The following is a 21752-nucleotide window of genomic DNA, read 5'->3' on the forward strand; positions in this document are numbered from 1 at the left end:
CGCCTCCCTGATTTTTCAAGTTTGTAGTAAGAAATACAATCCGTTCTTTCTCAGATGTAGGGATGGCAGAGTCAAGTGCGTGTGGAGACACAGTTATTTTGTGCATTTGCTTAACGACACTAGTGGCCACTGCTGTTTTTATTATGCATTTCCCTCTATAAATCAGAAGCCTCCGCTGTTAGGGGAACATACGAGCACACGCGGTAACCATTCTGTCTTTCTGAATGAGTCTCTGTTACTCTTCCCAGGCGATTTGGTAGCAGCAGCAGCTGTAATGTTGTGTTTGCTAAACTGTTATCACCACATTCCGTGGTTCAATCTGAGACGTGTAAATAAAGCCAGCATGACGCGGATAAAACCACCAGATGATCTTTCGTACAACGCAGGGCAACGTGAGCAGACTTATCTTGGAAGACCACTGCTTTTGAAACTCTAAATCACCTTCGTATTCTTTCAACCAGACCAGAGGTTTCACATTCTTTTCTCTCTTTGCATTCTTGAAGGGAAGGGGCTTCGGTTTAGGACGTACCTGGAGTGCACCACGTGCTTTACATACTTTATGATGTGAATGATACTTAATTCTTCAAACACTCAATCAGGAAAGGATGAGCCTTTCCCTTTTTCCAGACAGCAAAGTCGGGACTCAGGAGGAGTGAGGAGTTCGCCATGATGGCAAACCGAGTAGATGACAAGACAGAGTCAAACCCAGTTCGTTCTGACCAGAGCCTGTTAGTTTACATAAGGTGCAGGTCTGGGTCGAGCTGGGAAGTCCCATGGTTTGTTTGTTTTTTCTTCCGACTTTTTACCGGTTGGCACCGACAGCCCCTGGGTACCTGAGCTCTTACATACAAGAATGGAAAGAAGTGTTTTTGAAATATTTTCAAAAGGCATTATTTAACGTACACTCGCATGAGTATCGAGAAAATCGTGCTGGAAAGGAAGAGTAGGTAGAAATACGTAACGGAACAAGGTGTCTCCAAATTATATATTCTACAGTAAGAAAAGAGATCAGGCAGCCATAGACATCATAGAAACAAATGTCAAAGAGAACAAATGCGTGTCGAATGCCTACCTTGCGAAACGTCTGCCAGACACTTAAGGGGCTTCTTGTGATGGGGACACACTTGCTCTGGAGTGAAGTTCTGGACTGCAATCATTCCTCTGCCACGTGTCCTTTCCTTGCCCAGAAAATTTCCATTTACCGTTTTCCCCCCATCTGCGCAGGCGTTGACCAGAGAGCTCACAGACACCGCGTTAAATCCAGCAACTAACCAGGCATAAACCCATCTATTTTCCTGGGCTTTTCAGGGCCTGCCCCACTAACACCTAGCTTTAAGGGAAGGCTTTTGGATGGTCACTGAAAACACAAGATGCTCTCAGATGGGTCCATCCCTTCTTATCTCAAGCAGTGGAGGAGAAGCATCTGATGCTTCTGCTCGAATCGGCCACCTGGCATAGCAGCCTGTCGCGGCATGGCGATTGCCAAATCTGTTAAGGTGCGTAAAGCCTCCACCCTGCCAATTCAGAGTGGTGAGTGGGAAAGAAGACAGATTACAGGGTGAGTGTATGTTAAATATATGCAGAATTTAAACAGTTCTATGGATAAGAGAATAAAAAATAGTCTGAACACATTTATGATAGTGTTTTGTTTCGCTCATTCCAATGAGTAAATCTGCGCTTAAAGCTTTTGTTTTTAACTGTTGGGTAAAGCCCTTTTAATGAGTGAATAATAAATTCAGAGTACACATTTAGGAAATAGTCAAGTAATGATCCCCGCTTTGTCGAGATACTTGTTGATGTGCTAACTAAATAGATGTGTGTTTACATTTCTTGTCTATCCTCTGGGGCCATGACCATATCTCTTAAGTTTACAAGTAGGTAAACTTAAGTTACAAATCTGCTAAAGAGGCCTCAACAGTAGTTACTTCAAGAAGACCATTTCTGGAAACATGCTTTTATTCACGCAGCTGAAAACTTGTATTTATATACCTCTCTGTGGAGTATGACTTTTCTTTTAGATCAGATGACTGTTCCACATTTATTGATTTTCCATCCCAAGGTTTCATTGAACACGTATGAAAAATGGCAAGCTGGCTGTTCATATGTTGACTCAGGTAGCACCAACATATAAAAAACCTTGTGCAGCGTCAAATAATGGTGGTCTTTTCTGGATGACATCGAATGACTCAGAATATCAAATAAGTTCATTCTAAAATTGTTTTTATTTTTTTATCCAATATATGGAGCCAAAATAAAGCTTTTGCTAGTTAGTTTTACCAATGATGACATCTCTGACATCAGGAATGCCATTGTAAACTTAGTTGAAACACTGAGCATTGGGGCTTATTGAATTTGGTAACGACAATATGAATGCAAACTTTGATGAAGGACAGCATCATGGCCAATAAGATATTCTTGCAAAATGAGGGAATCTGTGAGACAGAAATGTACTTGGGATCGGCCGCAGTGCCCTGATTTTCCATGATTGTGTACAGACAAGTGATAATGTGCCATCGATTGAATTAGAAGCTGTAGTGTCCACATTTATCAATATTTTTTTTAATGTTTACTCTTGAGAGAGAGAGAGAGAGAGAGAGAGCATTAGCGGGGGAAGGGCAGAGCTAGAGAGAGAGAGACATAGAACCTGAAGCAGGCTCCAGGTTCCGAGCCATCAGCACAGATCCCCAGGCGGAGCTCGAACTCACAAGCCATGAGATCATGACCTGAGCTGAAGTCAGATGCTTAACCAACTGAGCCACCCAGGCGCCCCTATAAATATTTTTATATATACGGTGCTGAGTAGCAACAACAGAGTTTTTCATGACAAGGATATGTCAGATATGAAAAATGTACTTCAGTGTGGCAATGTGCACTCTGTTTTTGCTGTTGATCATCAATCTGATTTTAGGAATCCTTGAACCTTTAAAGAGCTCTTAGTCAACCTACACATTTTCCAGAGCTATTGAACTCTTGTGCAAAAAGAAATCTCTACAGTTTTTGTTGAATCTGGGTCATAATCAGTTGGCAGTTTTTAATCGAAATCTTCAATGATTGAATGGCAAGTCACTTCATCTCTGAAAGCTGCTAGTGAGTGGAAGTGAATTTTTTAAAAAGCTAGCAAAAAAGACACTGCCATTTTTTTTTTAATTTTTTTTTACAAGAACAAGGAATATTTGCCAGAAAGTAATCGATGAGGTCAAATGCTTGGTGCTATTCAGTGTTTAAATTCTGAAGTTTTCCTTTGAGATGTCTCAATTTGTGGGGAAAAAAATCTTTTGATGTTTAATAGAATAAATATGTATCTTACCAAAGAATGGAGGGAAATTGGGAAGCCACTTATTTTTCAGTATGCGTTTTGTTAAACATTGAGAAGAATCATGGGGACAATTTACTTGAAGTTTTATCTTGAAAAGATGTTTGACAGAGAATGTTCATACGAACGGATATAAAATATTTGGGCTGAAATATATGCAGATCTCAATACTTAAAAATTAAAATTGATAATGATTTTCTCCATGTAACACATTTTTTGGTGTGAGATTTCAAGGTACCTCAGCGCCTGTAGAGAGAGTATTGTTGTAATTAAAATTATGATCCACAGTAGAGTCAATTAAAGGTGTCAATTTAATGGCTGTTAAGTGCAACTCTGAAGATGATTAAGAACAATTTTACGAAATATATAAAAAGATGGCATTAAAAAGTACATTCTTTTGACAAGTACCCTGACCTGGGACTATAAATAGATATAACCAGGAAACCAGTTACATATATGAATGTGTAGCACAAATAATCATTTTTTATGTATCATTTAAAAATGTTCAAATAACATAAGTACATTGCTTTTAATATACAAAATACACTTTTTAAAATATTTGAAGGACTGTATTTATAAGAATAAAATGGAATAGTTATGTGGGTCCATCAATATGATAAAACCAAGTCGACGGTTGATAAGTATTTCAAAGATGATATAATTCTGATTACTTTTGAAAGTATACAGATTTGGTTGATAAATTACTCTCCTTTTAGCTGAGACATGGTGGGACTCTTTAACCTTGTCTTCGAATATTAAATAGGCAAACTAAAACATCGAATTCGTGAAAACGTAAAAGGACGTTGTGACAATCATTTGTTATTTGGGTTTACTAACTTCTACTCTCTTCATAACCGGAATCTCATCATTTAGGTTTTTCGGAGGGAGGGGAGAAACAAAAAACAGTCAACTGAACTTAGGACACTTTTATGAAGTTGAGCTGCATGGAAATTTGAATCCTTTTCCAAGAAATTGTTTTGACCCAAAGCCTATGCTGCTGAAAAGAGGAAGCTACTTTTGCCCTTTGGGTCAGATTCCCTGGTGCTTTCAAATCCTTCTTTGTAAACACGAATACTTGTGTAGCAGACAGAGATGGGTTTTCACCATTGTGCCCGTTAATAGATGTTGTGGATTGCTGAGCATAAATGAGGTTGCTCTGGCAACATATCTAATTTTTAATGCAAGCTGCTTGAAGAATTAGAGAGTAAGGGAAATAAGGAATTTAAAGAGGGGATGAAAAAAGGAAAAATGTCTTGCAAGTTTGATGTACCGAGAGGACACGAGCCCACCTTCTTCTTCTATACAGAATTCTCGGATTAAGGAGGTCAGCCCAGATGGTAAGAGATTCTTCAAACCATCCCAGCACCACCCCCTTTACCATAGAGGGGCTGACAGTGGTACATTCTCACCTCTACCCTCTGTGTGGTCTGTTTTGGCCACACATGGCTTCAGAAACCAGGACAGGTACAAGAAGGGAAGTGCTTTTTGACATTTCTGCCACGTTGGTGCTTTCACCCGCCATCTCTAACAGGGTGGTGGGTTCTCTCTTCCCACCCAACTTGTGTCCAGTTTGATGGAAAAGAGAATACAAGAGGAGAGCGAAATATTTTCTTTCACTTCAGAGAAGGTTATTCTTAAAATGGTCTCTTCAATTTAGAAGGTTTTGCTCCATAATTTCGCAGAATTCTAACTCCAGTAGAATTCTTGATAGAGAGAAATGAAAAGCTTTGTTAGATTTATCTGAGGTTTTGCGTTAGATGTAGTGGCTGCAGTGACCCTGATAGGCAAAAGCCAAGAGGTAAATCCCGGTCACGATAGAGTTCCCAGGAAGCTAGATTATAATATCAGAAAATAAGAAATTGTGTAAAAATACCACTGTTTAGAGACTAGTCTTTTCTCCAACATTTGAGTAATTTCCAAATTCTTTTTGTAAGCATTAACTGCCTAACATGGTAAAACACATTTGAGATTTTCTTTTTTTTTATTAAAAGAATTTTTTAACGTTTATTTATTTTTGATGGAGAGAAAGAAAGAGAGAGCGTGAGTGGGGGAGGGGCAGAGAAAGAGGGAGACACAGAATCTGAAATGGGCTCCAAGCTCTGAGCTGTCAGCACAAAGCCCGATGCGGGGCCCGAACTCCCAAACTTCGAGATCGTGGCCTGAGCCCAAGTCTGACGCTTAACTGAAGTCTGACCTGAGGCACCCAGGTCTTGAGATTTTCTAGAAGCAAAGTAAGGATACTATTCTTAGAAGGCTGAATTCTGTTTCACGTGAAGAACGGGAGGCTGGGGAAGATGAACTTGTATTTGCTTCTAATTCTATAAAGGAAAAGCCAGTCGATCATTGGGCAGCCTCCACAGGGATAACCTGTGTAGGATGCAGTCTCTGGCAGTGACTTTGTCTGCCTCCAGCGGCCTATTGTGTTTCTGAGGCGGTTGCCAAAGCATGACTGAAATGTTCATCGGATTTACAGTGGGTTTAAAACACAACAAAAAATGTAATAGAGTTTGACAAAGAAGCCGCAGGAGTAGGAGACGCATCATCGTCTGGAGTTCTCATATACCATGTTGTCACCTGCTGAAAATGTTTCTGAAGGATTGTGAGGGGACATGGGGAAGGGGAGCTGGTAGGTGAGCTTGTGAAGCCAGACAGGACATCGGGCTCAGCCAAATGGAAGGAGCTGCGAGTTCTCTGGCAGAAACAGCAGCTTCCACAGAGAAATGAAGCTCTTGGTTCTGTGGAGTTTCCACACAACATGGCCTCATACTGAGGTAGCAACTGAGGCACACTGTGAATGGTTGTATCTGAATGAGTGGGCAGTAGTTCCTTGGAGTCAATAAATATTTAAGTTGTGAACGATAGGATTCCTCCCTTGGAGTCACTCTGTGGATGAGTACCTTGTTATTGTAACACAGCATAGAGATTTCTGTTGTGGGACAATAAAAATAAAACGTGACCAAGTTAAGTCTTGCCTTTATGTTTCCTAGGAATCCGAGAAAAAGGGGTTAATTGAAAGAATCTATATGGTACAGGATATTGTTTCAACTGTTCAAAACATCTTGGAGGAAATAGCTTCTTTTGGAGAAAGAATTAAAAAGTAAGTTCTACGTTCGTGCTGTGTTTGAAATGGAGCTGCCATCCATAAGGACGGTGGGGGTAAGAGGGCGGGGGGGGATCAATAAATGCAAAAAACAAAAAACAAAAGGTAACAGTGTTTGGGGCAAGTCCTATTTATGTTTGTTGGTTTGTTCTTTGGGCTTGTCCGCTTTACAGTTGGGCAGTGCCTCAGAACTGGGGTGACGATATGGCCAATTCACACCAATTGCCCTGCCATGATTATCTCCCTCTCAAAATATCTTGGTTTGGGTGATAAATTAAAGATTTTTTTTTTTTTTATTAAAAAAAAATTTTTTTTAATGTTTATTTATTTATTTATTTTTTTAATTTTTTTTTCAACGTTTATTTATTTTTGGGACAGAGAGAGACAGCATGAACGGGCGAGGGGCAGAGAGAGAGGGAGACACGGTGATAAATTAAAGATTTTTTTTTTTATTAAAAAAAATTTTTTTTAATGTTTATTTATTTATTTATTTTTTAAAATTTTTTTTTTCAACGTTTATTTATTTTTGGGACAGAGAGAGACAGAGCATGAACGGGCGAGGGGCAGAGAGAGAGGGAGACACAGAATCGGAAACAGGCTCCAGGCTCTGAGCCATCAGCCCAGAGCCCGACGCGGGGCTCGAACTCACCGACCGCGAGATCGTGACCTGGCTGAAGTCGGACGCTTAACCGACTGCGCCACCCAGGCGCCCCAAATGTTTATTTATTTTTGAGACAGAGAGAGACAGAGCATGAATGGGGGAGGGTCAGAGAGAGAGGGAGACACAGAATCCGAAGCAGGCTCCAGGCTCCGAGCCATCAGCACAGAGCCCGACGCGGGGCTCAAACCCATGGACCATGAGATCACGACCTGAGCCGAAGTCGGACGCTTAACCGACTGAGCCACCCAGGCGCCCCAACATTTTTTTTTTTAAAGAAGAGTATCCTAATCAGAAATGAAAAAGGAAGGAAATATGCTCTAAAGTTACCTTTTTCAACGAAAACATAGACCACAGTGAATGCCTCGAGTCATTTTTTTCTCAACGTATCAAAGGGTGGTACATAGCTAACAGACTTTCTTTATAAGGGGCAATGAGTAAATATTTTCATCTTGGTGGACCGTAACGACTCAATTCTGCTAAGTGTGAAATCAGGCATCATTGATACCTAAATGAATGGGTATGAAATGTGTTCTAACAAAACTTTATTTACAAACGCAGGTGGCAGGCCAGAGTTGACTGATATCCAACCCGTAGCTGTCACTTCCTACCTTAGGGCACAAGGACTAAATATCTAATAGAGTCTCAGTTGAGAAAGACTCCTTCTGTGATTCTTGTTTGTTTTGTTTTAAGCATTATGAACTCTGTATAACCTGGTCTTCATTTGGGACCAATGAACAGAGCAATTTTTAATTTTCTTGGCTTTTAAATTGTAAACTTATTTCCTCTTTTAAATCCAGAATTATGTCAACTGTGTTGTTCTTTCTGAAGATTAATTCTTTTTTCTTATTTTGTTGGCCATTCTAGTTTCTGTAAGCAATGAAGATAATACTTTAGAAATTTCATGGGTAAAGAAGAGATTAAAATTAGTGCTAAAAGCCAAGGGAAAGTTTTATATACCAAGATGCAAGGAAATCACTAAGTTATAATTAGCAGCAGGAAATATAAATAGTTAATATGGAACTCTCTACGGATACTGAACTTTCTCAGTTCCTTGTCCAATTCAGTCGGTCTTGTGTGGCCATTTACTATTGGCACAGTAAGACGTGTTCGTTTTGTTTATAAAATAGGTTATAAATCATCTTTAAACAAATTTGGTAAGTTTTACTGAATTTACATGTTGCTATTCCCATTATCAATGTCTTAGAAGAAAAATTAAAGAGCAGGAAGATTTTTGCTTATATATGTCGGTGCCTACCTGCTTTTTTCCTCTTGATTTTATATAAATTGACAAAAGGTTTCTTAAATTACCCTCAAAGTTGTTTAACAGAAACGTGACAATAGAAAATAGTCAAATGATGAGGAGGGCATAGTAGTTTTCCCTTCATTCACTTATTAACTCTCAGTTCTAAGTTTCAGGCACTGACCTGGTCTAAGAATGAGAAATATTCCATAAAACCATGATAATAGCAACATCAGCTCACGTCATGTGCTGGCCAGACACTGTTGTAAACTCTTCACACATACTAATTTATTTAAGAAGTTACTGAGAGGAATCAGATTACAGGATTCCAGAAAGCCTATGGATTAAGGATTGTTAATCTACCCATTTTACAGATGAGGAAATGGAATCAGAGAGTGATTAACTCTGTAGCCCAAGGTCACAGAACTAGTAAGTGAAGAAGCTTAAATTAAAAAAAAAATTTTTTTTTGATATTTATTTACTTTGGGGGGGGGCGGTGAGCAGGGGAGGGGCAGAAAGAGAGGGAGATATAGAATCCGAAGCAGGCTCCAGGCTCTGAGCTGTCAGCACAGGGCCCGACCGAGGGCTCGAACTCACGAACCGTGAGATCATGACCTGAGCTGAAGTCGGACGCTCAACTGACTGAGCCACCCAGGTGCCCTGAAGAAGCTTAGATGTTAACCCGCCCGCCTCACTACTACCCTAGAATGTCATTTTCCTCTAAGGAGCTATTTCCCAGTGAGGGAGAATAGTAATAAGACAATTAGAATTCAGTTGCACTGATGTGACGTAGCGGTAAGGCAGGCTGTTAGGAGAGATCTGACCAGCCCAGAAAGGGATGTAAGAGAGAGAAAGACCGACAGAGGGTAGTTCTGAAGAAACAATACCTTATCAGCATGTCTGATAATGGAAAGAGACAGTTGAGGAAAGAGTGGAAGAATCAAGAAGTCAGTAAGTGGGAGACTTTGTGCGAAGGTTCAAAGCCCGAGACTGTACTAGATACAGGGAGTGTGCGGGGGCTTAGTATGTCTGTGTGACAGCAGATGGTGATGGCGGTGCATGGAGGTGAGGCAGATCGTACAGGGCCTTGAGTGGGTAGAAAAAAAAAATTGAGTGAGGAACATTCTGGAAGCAAGGAGGATAAGAGGATGTGGAGTGGGGGCAAGACCGAGGAAGGAAGACCGTGTCGTTTGGTAAAATTGTCTCCATGCTCAAAGGTCTCTAACAGACAAATGTGGCTGTTGTGCAGCTGATAATGGTCAAGGAAATGTGTCTGACGAGAGAAGAAGGCAGGGCGATTTAGACAGGCCCCCATCTCTGCAGTGCGTCTGAGGGGCAGCTGTGCCCAGCACAGCTGTGGTGGCCATGTCTGAGATGTATTTTCAGCCATGAACAGAGTACTGTTCTGCCCAGCTGCAGCACAGGAAGGAAGGCTCATGAGGCTCTACTCCTATTAATTCTTTGGCCATTCATTACTACTGTGACCTTAAAGGTCCTACTGGGCATTCAAGTGGGACGGCATGTGTAACTCTGCTGGAATATTCCATTGTAATTCAGTGTTTAAGGACCAAGAAAACTTTTACCCAACTTCTGGCAACTAGTAAATAAGCTTACATAAAACTCTTAGAGCAAGGCTTCCCCATTCCTGACTGGGAAGACCCCATTCATATTTTCTTTTTCTAACTCTTCTCTACTTTCTCTAATTATCTTCCCTAATATTGTACTTGTTTCAAACGTTAGCGTGTAACAGGCTAACACAGTCACTGAACATGTAGCATCTAGATTATCTCAGACAGCAGGCTGGATGGGTCAGAAGAGTGCTGTATTTTATTTGTCCTGTCATGATGGAGTGTTGGCTTTAACACTTGTATCTTCGCACGGGCAGGGAAATCTCCACAGAGGAGACGATGAGAAACACGTAGGACAGGGAAGCCATCCCTGCAAATGGCCCAGAGTCAGGTTTGGAAGGCACATCCGTAGGAAGTAGAACTTCTGTTAGAAAATGGCGTCGAGAAATACTAAGCAGTGAAGATGAGGAAGGAGGTTAAGGGCAGCTTGAATCAAAGCGAGGGCATGGGGAGTGATAGTCTGATTCAGCCGGTGTTTACTCTGAGAGTGATGTGCTGAAAGGAACAAAGAATGAAGTCAGAAAGACCAAGGAGAGGGCCAGAGGCTAGGTGTGAGGAAAAAGTTCACAAGGGAGGATGAAAACCATGCCTCGTGAATGAAAGCATCGTGTGGGGTACATTACAAAAGAGTAATCTATAGAATTATATGACCAGTCGATCGTGTTTCCATGCGTAGTAAAGTCAGAAGAATTCATTTGTGCTAGCCTGGGAAATGAGAGAAATAATGGTTCCATGGGCATAAAGGTCAACTATTAGGACACCCAACTGGGGGAAGAAGTACAGGATGGGGCTGGACCCCCCCTTACCAGATGTAGTCAGTCATTTTTGTTTAGTGCTTTGGAACTGGGAAAATGATATTCTTAAGACATATTAGTAAGCCTGAATGATCGAATGAACAAAGAAGAGTCACTGATTTTTTTTTTTTTTCCACTAACTGAAGGGTGTGGCTCATTTGTCTCATGACTGCCCGAGTCAGGGATTGCTTTCTTAGGAATTTAGGGAGCTCTCAAGTCAGGAAAACTAGAGAAGTCTGTGAAAATGTTTCACCCAGTGTTTGATTTTGAGATGGAAAGCTTAGATTTGTCAGGGTTTATCCACCTTGGGTGTTCTTGGAAACTAGCATAAGATATTCCATGATAACAAAGGGAGGGTCTAGTAAGTTCTTGAGTGTTAGAGGTATTACAGTATAATGTCTTTGAATTAAGTCCTCAGTATGAACAGGAGTATTGAATCAATTAAATGAGCAAAATACACCTTTTTACTTGTTCTAAAGTGCCTACTGTAGAGGGCAGTGAGAGGGCTCTTGAGCTGACTTTCTGAATTCAGATCCCAATTCTGCCACTTGTGTGGAAGGTACGTGATCTGGGGCCAATTATTTAACTTTTATGACTCAGTCCTCATTTATAGAATGGGAGTAATAATTATTCCTGCTTCATAACATTTTTTTTGTAAGAATTAAAGGAATTAGTACATGAAAAGAGCTCAGACCAGTAGACAGATGCATTACTAGCTTAAAAACATGGACTGTTATGAATATTATTTTTGAAAAACTGCCTTGACTTTCTTTTTCTGTGTCTTAAATTTAAAAAAAAATGTAAACAGTGAATGTCCCCTTCTTTTTTGAAAACATTAAAATGCTCTCCGCTAACATTGTGAGTTGCTCAGGGGAAGACGCAAGAGTTAACTGACTTTGCTGTTGGGAGAGCAAATCTGACAGTGTGTTTGTGACAGTGTCGGATACACGTCTTCATTTTTAACACCCAGTGCTGATACACATGACACACGACTCGTTTGTACACACACAGACAACTATTGAGATTTTGATAAGGATTGCATTAATTGGGAAATAATTGACATCTTGATAAACTTTTAAGTTTTCTAATGTACTCTTCTGTCTATTCAGGCCATCTTGAATTTCTTCCAGTATTATTTTAGAGTTGTATGTATAGAAGTGTGACGCATTTTTGTGAGCTATATTCCTAAGTCCTTGATTTGTTTCATGGTATTTTAAATGGTATCTTTTTTGTTTTCAGATTGCATTTTTACTTATTTGTTCCTGGGATATAGAAGTGAAATGAATTTCCCCCACACTGACTTTGTATTTCTAAATTTTGGTAAACCTAGTTATCTTAATTTTTATCTGAAGATTATTATCCTTAATTTTCTATTGCAGAAACATATTTTTTAGGAATAATTGTTTATTCCTTATTTTCCAATCCTTCTACATTTTTCTGTGTTTTCTTACTTTATGGTAGAACAGAATTGGCATGGCTGAACACTCTTCTCCTATGTGATATCAGAGAAAAAAATCTTTCAACATTTCATTCTAAGGATGATGTTTGTATAGGGTTTTGTAAAGATGTTGTATCAAATTGGGGAAGTTCCTTTTATTCTTAATTTACTAGGAGTTTTTATCGTGAATGTGAGTTGAGTTTTATCAAACTTTTCTTCTGCATTCACTAAGATGATGTTTGTTTTGTTTTGTTTTGTTTTCTCTTTTATTTTTGTTAATGTGGTCTATTATTGTGATTGGCTTTCAAATGTTAAGCCAGTGTGTTCCACTGTATGGAATAAACCCAACTTCATCATGCTATATAATCTCTCCTTTTGTATTTTGCTGTATTTTATTTACTATTACTTTGTATAGGATTATTGCAGCTGTCATCACTAACGAGATTTGATCTCTAATTTTCTGTTCTTGAAAATTCCTTATGGAGAGAAGATTATTCTAGACTCCTACAAAGCGTTCTCTCTATCATCATCTGGAAGAGTTTGCATACGCCTGGTGTCATTGCTTCCTTTAAGATTTGCTAGAATTTGCTGGGGAAGCATCTGGGCCTGGAGTTTTCTTTTAGGACAGGTTTTCACTGAATATTCGATTTTGGTAAAATAGACGTGTTTGGCCATTCTGTTTCTTCTCACGTCTGTTTTTATAAGTGGTCATTTTCTGGGTTTTCCCCATTTTGTTTAAATTTTCTACTTTTTGGAATAAATTTGTTAATAAAATCCTCTTATTGGATAAAATCCTATCTTGAATGTCAGTAGGATCTGTAGCTGCGTCCACTTAAATGCAATATTAATTGCGTTTAACCTTCTTTCTTGGTGGGGATTTATCAATTAAGTTAGTCTTTAGAAAGAGCTATCACTGGCCTTTGTTAATCCTACCTGTTAACCTGCTTTCTTTTTCATTAATTAGTAGTACCCTTATTTTTATTCCTTTCTTCCTTTTATTTTCCTTGGGATGAATTCAGTATTTTTTTTCTAACTCTTTTCCCGTCTTTCTAATCTTCCTAACATTTAAAGAGCATTTAAAGTTCTACAATTGTCTATACGCACAGCTTTAGCTCCAGACCAGACATTTTGGTGTTGATATTTTCATTATCATTCAAATTTAATAAAAACTTTTTTTACTCCCTGTTTTTATTTCTTCTTTGGCCAAGAAGCATATTGCTTAATTTCCAAGTATTTGAACATTTCCTGGTTATCTTTTTGTTCCTGGTTTCTAGCTTAATTGCTTTATGGTCAGAAAATATTCATTGAGAAAATGGCCTACTTTTGTAAATTTTCCATGTATGCTTGAAAAGGTTATCTAGGATATTGTTCTGGATATATATTCATTGATTAAATTTGTTGATTGCATTCAATATATATATATTTTAATGTTTTTATTTATTTTTGAGACAGAGAGAGACGGAGCATGAGCAGGGGAGGGGCAGAGAGAGAGGGAGACACAGAATCTGAAGCAAGCAAGCTCCAAGCTCTGAGCTGTCAGCACAGAGCCCGACGCAGGGCTCGAACTCACAGAGTGTGAGATCATGACCTGAGCCGAAGTCAGGACGCTTCAGCTTCACCGACTGAGTCACCCAGGCGCCCCACATTCAATCTTTTATATTCTGATTTTCATTTTCGGTTGGGCTTCTTGTATCAATTACTCAGAGATGTATGTCAAAACTTTCCACTGTGGATTTGTCTATTTCTCCTTGTAGCTTGGTCAGTTTTTGCTTTCTGTGTTCCAAAGCTATGTTAATTGGGTTGTATGTATTAAAATTGCTATAGTTTCCTGGTGAATTAGATCATTAATCAGCTGGAAGTGATGTATTTATCTCTAAACAATAAATGAAATTTTGCCTTAGTATCTTATATTAATATGGCCACACCACCTCCCACTTATTGGTTTCTTCATAATATATCCTTTCCTATTATTTTCTGTTTATATTTTAGGTATCTTTCTTGTTTCTGACCATCGCTAGCTTTTCATTATAGCTTGTAGTCCCTTCAAATTTTTTTTTTTAGTCCCTTCAAATTTAATGTGGTTACTGATAGGTTTAGATTCAAATCTGTGGTTTTTAGGGGTGCCTGGGTGACTCAGTTGGTTAAGCATCCAACTTCGGCTCAGGTCATGATCTTACCGTTCGTGGGTTGAGCCCTGCGTGGGGCTCTGTTCTAACAGGTCAGAGCCTGGAGCCTGCTGCGGATTCTGTGTCTCCCCCGCCCCTCTCTCTCTCTGCCCCTCCCCCGCTCGTGTTCTGTCCCTCTCTGTGTCTTAAAAAATAAAATAAGACCTTAAAAAAGTAAACAATGGCAAGATGAACGTAGCACAGCTGTGCCAGAGCATGCGAGAAAATGACATCTTTGTGGTTTGTCTACAGCACGTTTAACTGGACGGTCCCATTCCTTTCCTTCCTGGCCTGCCTGATCCTGGCAGTGGCCACCGTCGCTTTGTATTTTATTCCACTCCGGTACATCGTTTTAATCTGGGGTAAGTTGGGCATGGTCCTTCTGCTAGCAGTCGATTTCAGGTAAGAATCAGTTACTCATTTGTAAAGTGGGACTATAAACTTTAAGTGTGCTCTTGTTGGCAATTAACCATGAGATTAAGGAAGGCGTTTGGGGAACAAAAAACTTCCAGGACCTCCCCGAAAAGGCCAATTGCGTGAACAGTCAGCACAGATATGTACAGGCCTCCTGCATGATTGCAATCCAATAAAAATGTGATGGTGCACGTGATTTCCCTTTGGGCTTTCGCAGTCATAAATACTCTTGAATAATATATTGCCGTGGCCTGGTTAACTTTGAGGAACCAGTTATTCAGACAGTGAGCAACCACCTGCATCTCGCCCTTTACATTATGTAAAAGTAGATCTGGCCGCTGCCGGGCTGCTTCTGACACTTCCTCTCTCCTGGAGGAAAAATAACCTAAACCCCATACTTAAATCCAGAAGCAGTAGAGAGGAAGGTGGGTAGCTACTCCCTAACGAGTGCCTGATGGAAGAGGAGGCTATTATTTAGCAGGGTAAACGGGGTGCCTGTATAAAGTTGAGCTGCTCTACAAAAGCAGAAACAAATTCACAAACTCGAAATAAATGTCACGACTTGATTTACTACACGAGCTAGCAGCTGGACAAAATACAAGCAGCTTTGTGAACATTTGTGTCTGTTGCTGGGTGGGCTCTGGGTTGATAGAAGGAGGGTGCATTACAGTCGGTTAATTGTTGGAGAAGCAATCAACCCTTTTCCGTAAGAGTCTGCCCGTCGTAGTGTTACTTGGCTCCTATGACTACTGCTGAGTTCTCAATCACAGCCACCCCCTTCCAGGGATCCTCGGATGTTAAGATGTTCCGAGAACTTACAAACACAAGTGACTGCATTGAGATGCATTCATCTTTAACCAAAAGCCGAGACGCTGCAAATGTCAGATAAAAAGCTACAACCTTTCTAAAACCATTAAATGTAGACCTTTTCAAAGAGAACCCACAGGACAAGAGTCCTGCCGACGAGGAAAGCCAAGTGTAGACATTCTGAACTGGGAAAAGCCTTCGAAAAAATAGAATAACTCATAAAACTTCGGAGGTGGAATGATTTTAAGGGAGCATAATCCACTGGTTCTCTGTTTCGTCGAGGAAGTGAAAATCCCGTGTGAAGAAGGATCTCTCTTTTATCGCCAAGCCTGAGAAAAGAAAAAGATATTCTCATTTCCCTCTTTAGGGGTCGGTTTTGAGCCTTGATGACCTTCACTCTTGGGGAAAGTCTTCTAGGCATACTTAGTTTTTGTTTATTTGTTTCTGTGTTTTGCAACAGTGCTAGCACATGGGTCTATGGACCCTTCGAAAGAGAGCGTGGAGCTCTTCAGATCCGTTGATCAAGAAGGAACATCTTGTGAAAGTATTTCCCAGCATACCTGCTGTACTAAATGTTATCTATTTAGACCGAACAGTCTCACTCTTTCTTAATTGTTTTCCCTTAAGAATGAGTTTCCAAATCCATTCAACTGGCCGCCTTTAAAACGCAGATCTTAAAACTATTGTCTGCCCCTAACCAAAACATGATTCAAAATCACCAGGATTATTTGGCCAATATTCTGTTCATGTTTAAGCTAGTGTGAGTTGAATGCATGGTCAGCTTATCAAACCCCGTTTCTCATGATTTCCTAATCATTCTAGTGCACGCTTGATTTGCTTTTCTGCATCTTGCCCCGCACAAAGAAGACTATGCTATATCTCCTCCTGTGATCGTCAGTTTTTGAATTCCAGTCCCTCTTTCTGTTTATCCAGAATTGCTTTGACGTCTGATCTCATCCTCCAAGATCTTGGCAGCTCTCCAACACCCAAGTTTGGCATCTAATTAATAAGATATTGCTGTTGTTTTAATTTAGCTTATGGATGAAATTATTGAATAGAGTGGACTTTATTATGTTCTCCCGAGCTGACAGTAACCCTGTGAGCTTCGTCTTTTGCGTCTGGTCCTTTAGTTTTGCATTCTAGATGGGGGCTTATAGTTTATTGATGAGTTCACCATATACGATGTAGTCAAAAGCTTTGACAGTCAACACATGATCTGTTGGCTCATTGAATAAAATCTGCCATGCCATCACGGAATATACGGTACAATTCTATTTTCTTTTCCAAGACAAATTAGTTATTAGGTAACATGGACCCAGGATATTCCTTTAGACATCTCCTATATGACTGTATCCTTGGTAGAGACTTTCTTTTTTTTTATTTTATTTTATTTTTTTTAATTTTTGTTTGGTAGAGACTTTCTCACATGGAAGATCACTTCATATGTCTTAAATTTCTAGTGTTCCTTTTCACTTTATTAAGGATCAGATTATTTATTATTCTGAGTTATTTATTCATTTCCAGTGAGTCCTAAAAGTGGTAAGATCCTGAGTTTTGCTTTTTTTGTTTTTGTCTTTTTTTGGTCCAATATTTTTAACCCTTTGGAACAAAGCTATTTAGCTGTATGTTCTTTATTTCCATATTCTACACACCAAAGGATGTTTTTGCAGAACTAATGATGAAGTACGAGAATTACTTAACATACGCCTCAGAAAGCAGCCTAATTTCATAATGGCCATAAGCAGTGTTCCTTGACTCACCAACTCCATTGTAAGGTTTTGAAGGGTAGGACACTTTTCTTTCCTCTTTAGCCTATAGTTCCTGGTGGAGCTACATAAAGGTAGTAGATCTTTAACAAGTACTTGACAGATATTTAACGAGCGGAGGAGTCCTGCAAGTTTCGTAGCTGTGGTCTACATGAATGGCATTTCTTTTGAGCCCACCACCCACCCACCTCTCTAGTGTGGGAGTGTAGATTTGGAAAATTATGTGAGAAGCGGTTTGAGAGGGATAGATGAAATTGTCTTAAGGAAACCAGATGTACTGAAGTTTGATCACTTATTTGATGTATTTCTAGGAGGCAAGGCCTTTCTTAGGGTTAGATCCCAAGCGGGTTTTCTGTCCCCTTGGAAAGGTGTTTCATATGCCTTCCATTCTATTTACATCACAGATACTGGAGCTCTGCTCTGAGGTACTTCTGTTGTTCCAAGGTGGAGATGAACTCCCCAAGCTAGATTTTGAGCTTCTTGAAAGAAGGACCCATGACTTATTCAACATTATATCTCCATTTGTCATACCACAATATCTTTTCGGTGGCAAGCACTTAGCGTTGGATACATGTGCAAGCAAGGACCCTCAGCCCCATCTCACCCACTCCTATTGATGTATCGAGGTCAGGGTACATCCCAAGTCACTCATAAAAGTACCTGAAAAATAGTGTTATAATTCTCTTTCAGGTACTTATTCACCTGTGGCCATATGTGCAAAGCAGTCATCCAATTTTTCCAGCTTTCTTCAAGAGACATTTTTATTTATTTATTTTTTATTTTATTGATTGATTGATTGATTGATTGATTGCTGGGGATCTCATTACACTCTAATGATCTGTTCAGTTTGTGATCCGGGACCATTAAATGATAGTGTCTTTGCCAAACGTTATCCCTCAGTATTTGGATTCCCACGGTTTTTGTGTGCTACAAAATTAACATTCACAGCAGAGGTGCCCTTTGCCTCTCTGTATTCAGGTGAAAAAATCGAAAGGCGTGTCTATCATGCTACTGAAAAAGGTACAGCTTCCAAATTTGGCTGTGTGCGATCACATGCCTAACAGTGTAACGATTCTTCTCCTGTCCGCGCCCTTTGGTTTGGGACTTGTTGACATCTGGAGTGATGATGGTAGCCCCCTTCATTGTTACAGAATTTCAGACTGCAGAATCTTCTAGCTTACGTTGTACAACGTAATTCTGCCATCAACCTACGACACTATATAATAGGGCAGATCTTTTTTTGCTCAGATTTTAACATAAGTAGTCTGAGGCACAGAAAGGTTAAGTGGTTTGCCTGAAACCACACAGCTACCACACGGGGATACCAGAGCTGGGGCCAAGATATGGCTGTTCCATAACGCTTGTTCCTTGCTTCATCGTCCCTTAATGATGACCCAGGAGTACCTGATCCCCTGTTGACACTTGGGCTCATGCAGTAAGTAATGACGCCATTTGATGGCTTTACAAAATAAGGTGGGCTTTTGCAGCACGCCATCTGAGCGCCTTGTAATATTTATCCTAAGTTGTTCAAACAGACAGTCTCAGTGCATTATGGGGCTCCTTCTGCCCTTGTTGGTGCGTTTGAGCTACTGTGCAGGTTTATAATCTTCTCAGTGACTAAGAATGCAGTGTTTTGATCGGCTGCGATATTATCCCTGCCTTGCTGCTCATTGTAAAGGCTCCAGATGCGCACACTATATATAATTAACAATAGAAGATATATCTTTTCTCAATACGTCTTTGTCTCCCTTCATCATTTCGCCTTGTCTGTTTTCTCTTGCCAAAAAAGCCCATGCATGCTACAATTAAGTGTCTTTAGAATAACACAGCGAGAGTATTTCAGTTTAAAGGAACTCGGGGCAATTTCAGCTAGAAACACGAAGCTTGCCGTGGGGGGAGAGGGAAGAAAGGCCTAGTGCAGCTTGGACTTGAGAGAAAAAGGGTCGTCCGCAAGAAGCCTTCCCCAGCCCTACGGCCAAGCCACCAGTTACTCATGAACAGTGGCTGGCTCCCATTTGCAAAGCAGATGTAAATCTGACCCTCTAAGGAAATGACGGGAGGTTGCATTGTGTCAGCTATCATGTCACTCAGGAAGCTCAGTCGTTAGAGGAAAGCAAAATACTATCTAATGAAGAAAAACATCAAAGCTTTTGTGTGTCGGGGCCGGCTTTGGGGTAAAAGGGCTCATCGAAGGTGAGAATTCTTTCAGCATCATTGGGATGGCCAGGTAATAAACAAACACCGATCTTTGCTAATAAACAAGCTCTGATCTTTGCTAATAAACAAACACTCCGTGGCAAGGCTTCTGAAGCCCACCACCCGGTCTCTGGGCTTTTGAAAACTCAGCATGGAAAAGAGTTGACCTTTGGTGAAAAGACAGTGGCTGATGCGCTCTTAGCAGCAGCTCCGAGGAGCAGAGTAGGAAACAGAGGTGGCCGACAGGTACATCCCCTCTGGAAAGAAAACCGCAGGCGGAACGTCCCCCCGGACATGCCCACGCACCCAAGGTGCACCCTTCAAAGACACCTTCCACGTTGAACCTCCTCTAATTACTACGGTCCCCGTCCTGAATTAGCAGGGACTCCATGGACGAGACAAACCCACGCACCGCCTTGCGGTCCGTAAATTCAGTTAGCAACCAGAGCAGGCTAATTTCTAGGGATAGCTTTTCACGGTTTCCTGTAGCATCAAAGTTACAGTCAACCTGTCAGGTTCTGTTCTGCCGGGAGAGGAGAGAAACCGGTGCAAATGAGTTGGGGTAGGGGAGAGAGATTTCTGCAGTTTCTTTTTAACAACAAAAAAGGCAACGCCCGCCCCTCCACCTCCCACTGCTACGTGTGGTCCAGAGCCCCCAAGCAGAGACTTGTTTGGGCTAATGAAGGCCTTTTCCCATCTGGGACATTGGTTTTCTTAGCAGAGGAGGCTGTTAATCAGCGTAGTCCAAAAAAGCCGATGAGCTACTCTGTTTTCATGTGTGTTTCTGCCGCCCTGCTGCTGGGATTGTAATGGGATTTTCACAGTCCAAGAAGGCAGAGCTCCTGTCCGACAGAACCCCCACCCCCACCCCCGCCCCACCCTGCCTTCGTTCAAGACCAGGCATTTGTGAATGATTTCACATGACAGCAACGTGTGCATGACATGAGGTCTAGTAATTGTTTTACACTAATTTTGACTTGTGAATGCCCCTCCCCCCCAGTCAGGAGAGTTTTTAAAGAGACAGACAGACAGATGGATACGCAGACAGACAAAGAGATCTCCTGGTGTTTCTATTTTTCAGGCATAAATAAATTTACTAAGAAGCTTCGAAATCCCTATGCCATCGACAATAATGAGCTGTTAGACTTCCTCTCCAGGGTACCGTCTGATGTTCAAAAGGTACGTAATGAACGGCCGCCACCAGCAGGGACCCCAACACTGAAGTCTGGCCAGCCCCAGAGTCAGAGGAGCGCAGGGCTGTGCTTGGGTAATTGAGATAACGAATCAGAAAATCCTTAAAGCGGCCTGGCTTGCAGGGAGGTGGCAAGGAAACCTTTGTCCCGAGCCTGAGACGATTACGGAAAATTACCCGGAAAAAGAGCTACTTAAGAATGATCTGGAACCCCTACTGTGTGGGTATAGTGTGATGGTGTTCGTCCGTTTTATGATCGCTTGCCTCCCCCAGGAGGAGAAGATGAGCTCGGTGAATGGGAGATCCCAAGCTGGGGGGATTCTTATTTTCCCCCTCTGCCGCGTGGCAGGCATTTTAGGGGAAGTAGTGGACAGGAGGATTATTATTATTTGTTTTAATTCTTCCTTGCCCTTATCACCTCCTAGGCTTCCCTTCTATCTTTTCCCCTCTGAAGACTGAGGGATGCTGAGGGCAAAGCCCCCACTCACTCTCACACATAAAGGCAGAGAGATAGTGTGACATAATTGGAGATCGATCGGAAGTATTATTCACAGGTACTTGGTCCAGCGGCATCTGGTTTCTGTGGATGCGTTGAGATTAAACGAGGCAACAATACCAGAAAGTCTCATAGAATAGCTGATCTAGGCCCCTGCAGATCAGGCTGCCATAAATCCAGAGGAAGGAGGGTAGGCAATGATTTCTCTAAAGCAGCATCGAGATCACAGAATAGGTAGATGGGGAGACCGTGGTAGGACGTACCAACGCGATGATCAAAGCCACAGCCCTTTATTATCTGAGAGCATCCCAATCAAGTATGGATTTTCGTCTCTGGGCCACGGTCGCATCGCTGGTTCCCAGGTCGCTTTGTGTGGATTACAGTGACTTGGAGGTGAAAAGCCCTAGAATTTCTTTCCCCTTCATTCTGAGTTCTAGAGATTAAAACAGACTCCATGATGCTATTTCTCTTTCACCTCCATTTTATAATATAATTAGCTAATATTAATATGAAGTTACTCGTTAACATTTGCATTACATGAT

The 21752-nt window shown here is 40.9% G+C and overlaps 1 protein-coding gene across 8 annotated transcripts in view; it reads left to right on the forward strand.

Moving 5' to 3' along the window:
• The window catches only part of MCTP2 (multiple C2 and transmembrane domain containing 2), a 243461-nt gene that overhangs the window by 213640 nt on the left and 8069 nt on the right, over positions 1-21752 (forward strand). For all 8 annotated transcript variants that reach the window (XM_027067969.2, XM_053223601.1, XM_053223600.1 and 5 more), the window contains 3 exons: positions 6301-6410; positions 14592-14701; positions 20604-20701. In XM_027067969.2, coding sequence (XP_026923770.2) covers positions 6301-6410; positions 14592-14701; positions 20604-20701 — 318 coding nt within the window. The remainder of the gene's footprint in view (positions 1-6300; positions 6411-14591; positions 14702-20603; positions 20702-21752) is intronic.

This window comes from Acinonyx jubatus, chromosome B3, assembly GCF_027475565.1.
Source record: "Acinonyx jubatus isolate Ajub_Pintada_27869175 chromosome B3, VMU_Ajub_asm_v1.0, whole genome shotgun sequence".
Lineage (NCBI taxonomy): Eukaryota > Metazoa > Chordata > Mammalia > Carnivora > Felidae > Acinonyx > Acinonyx jubatus.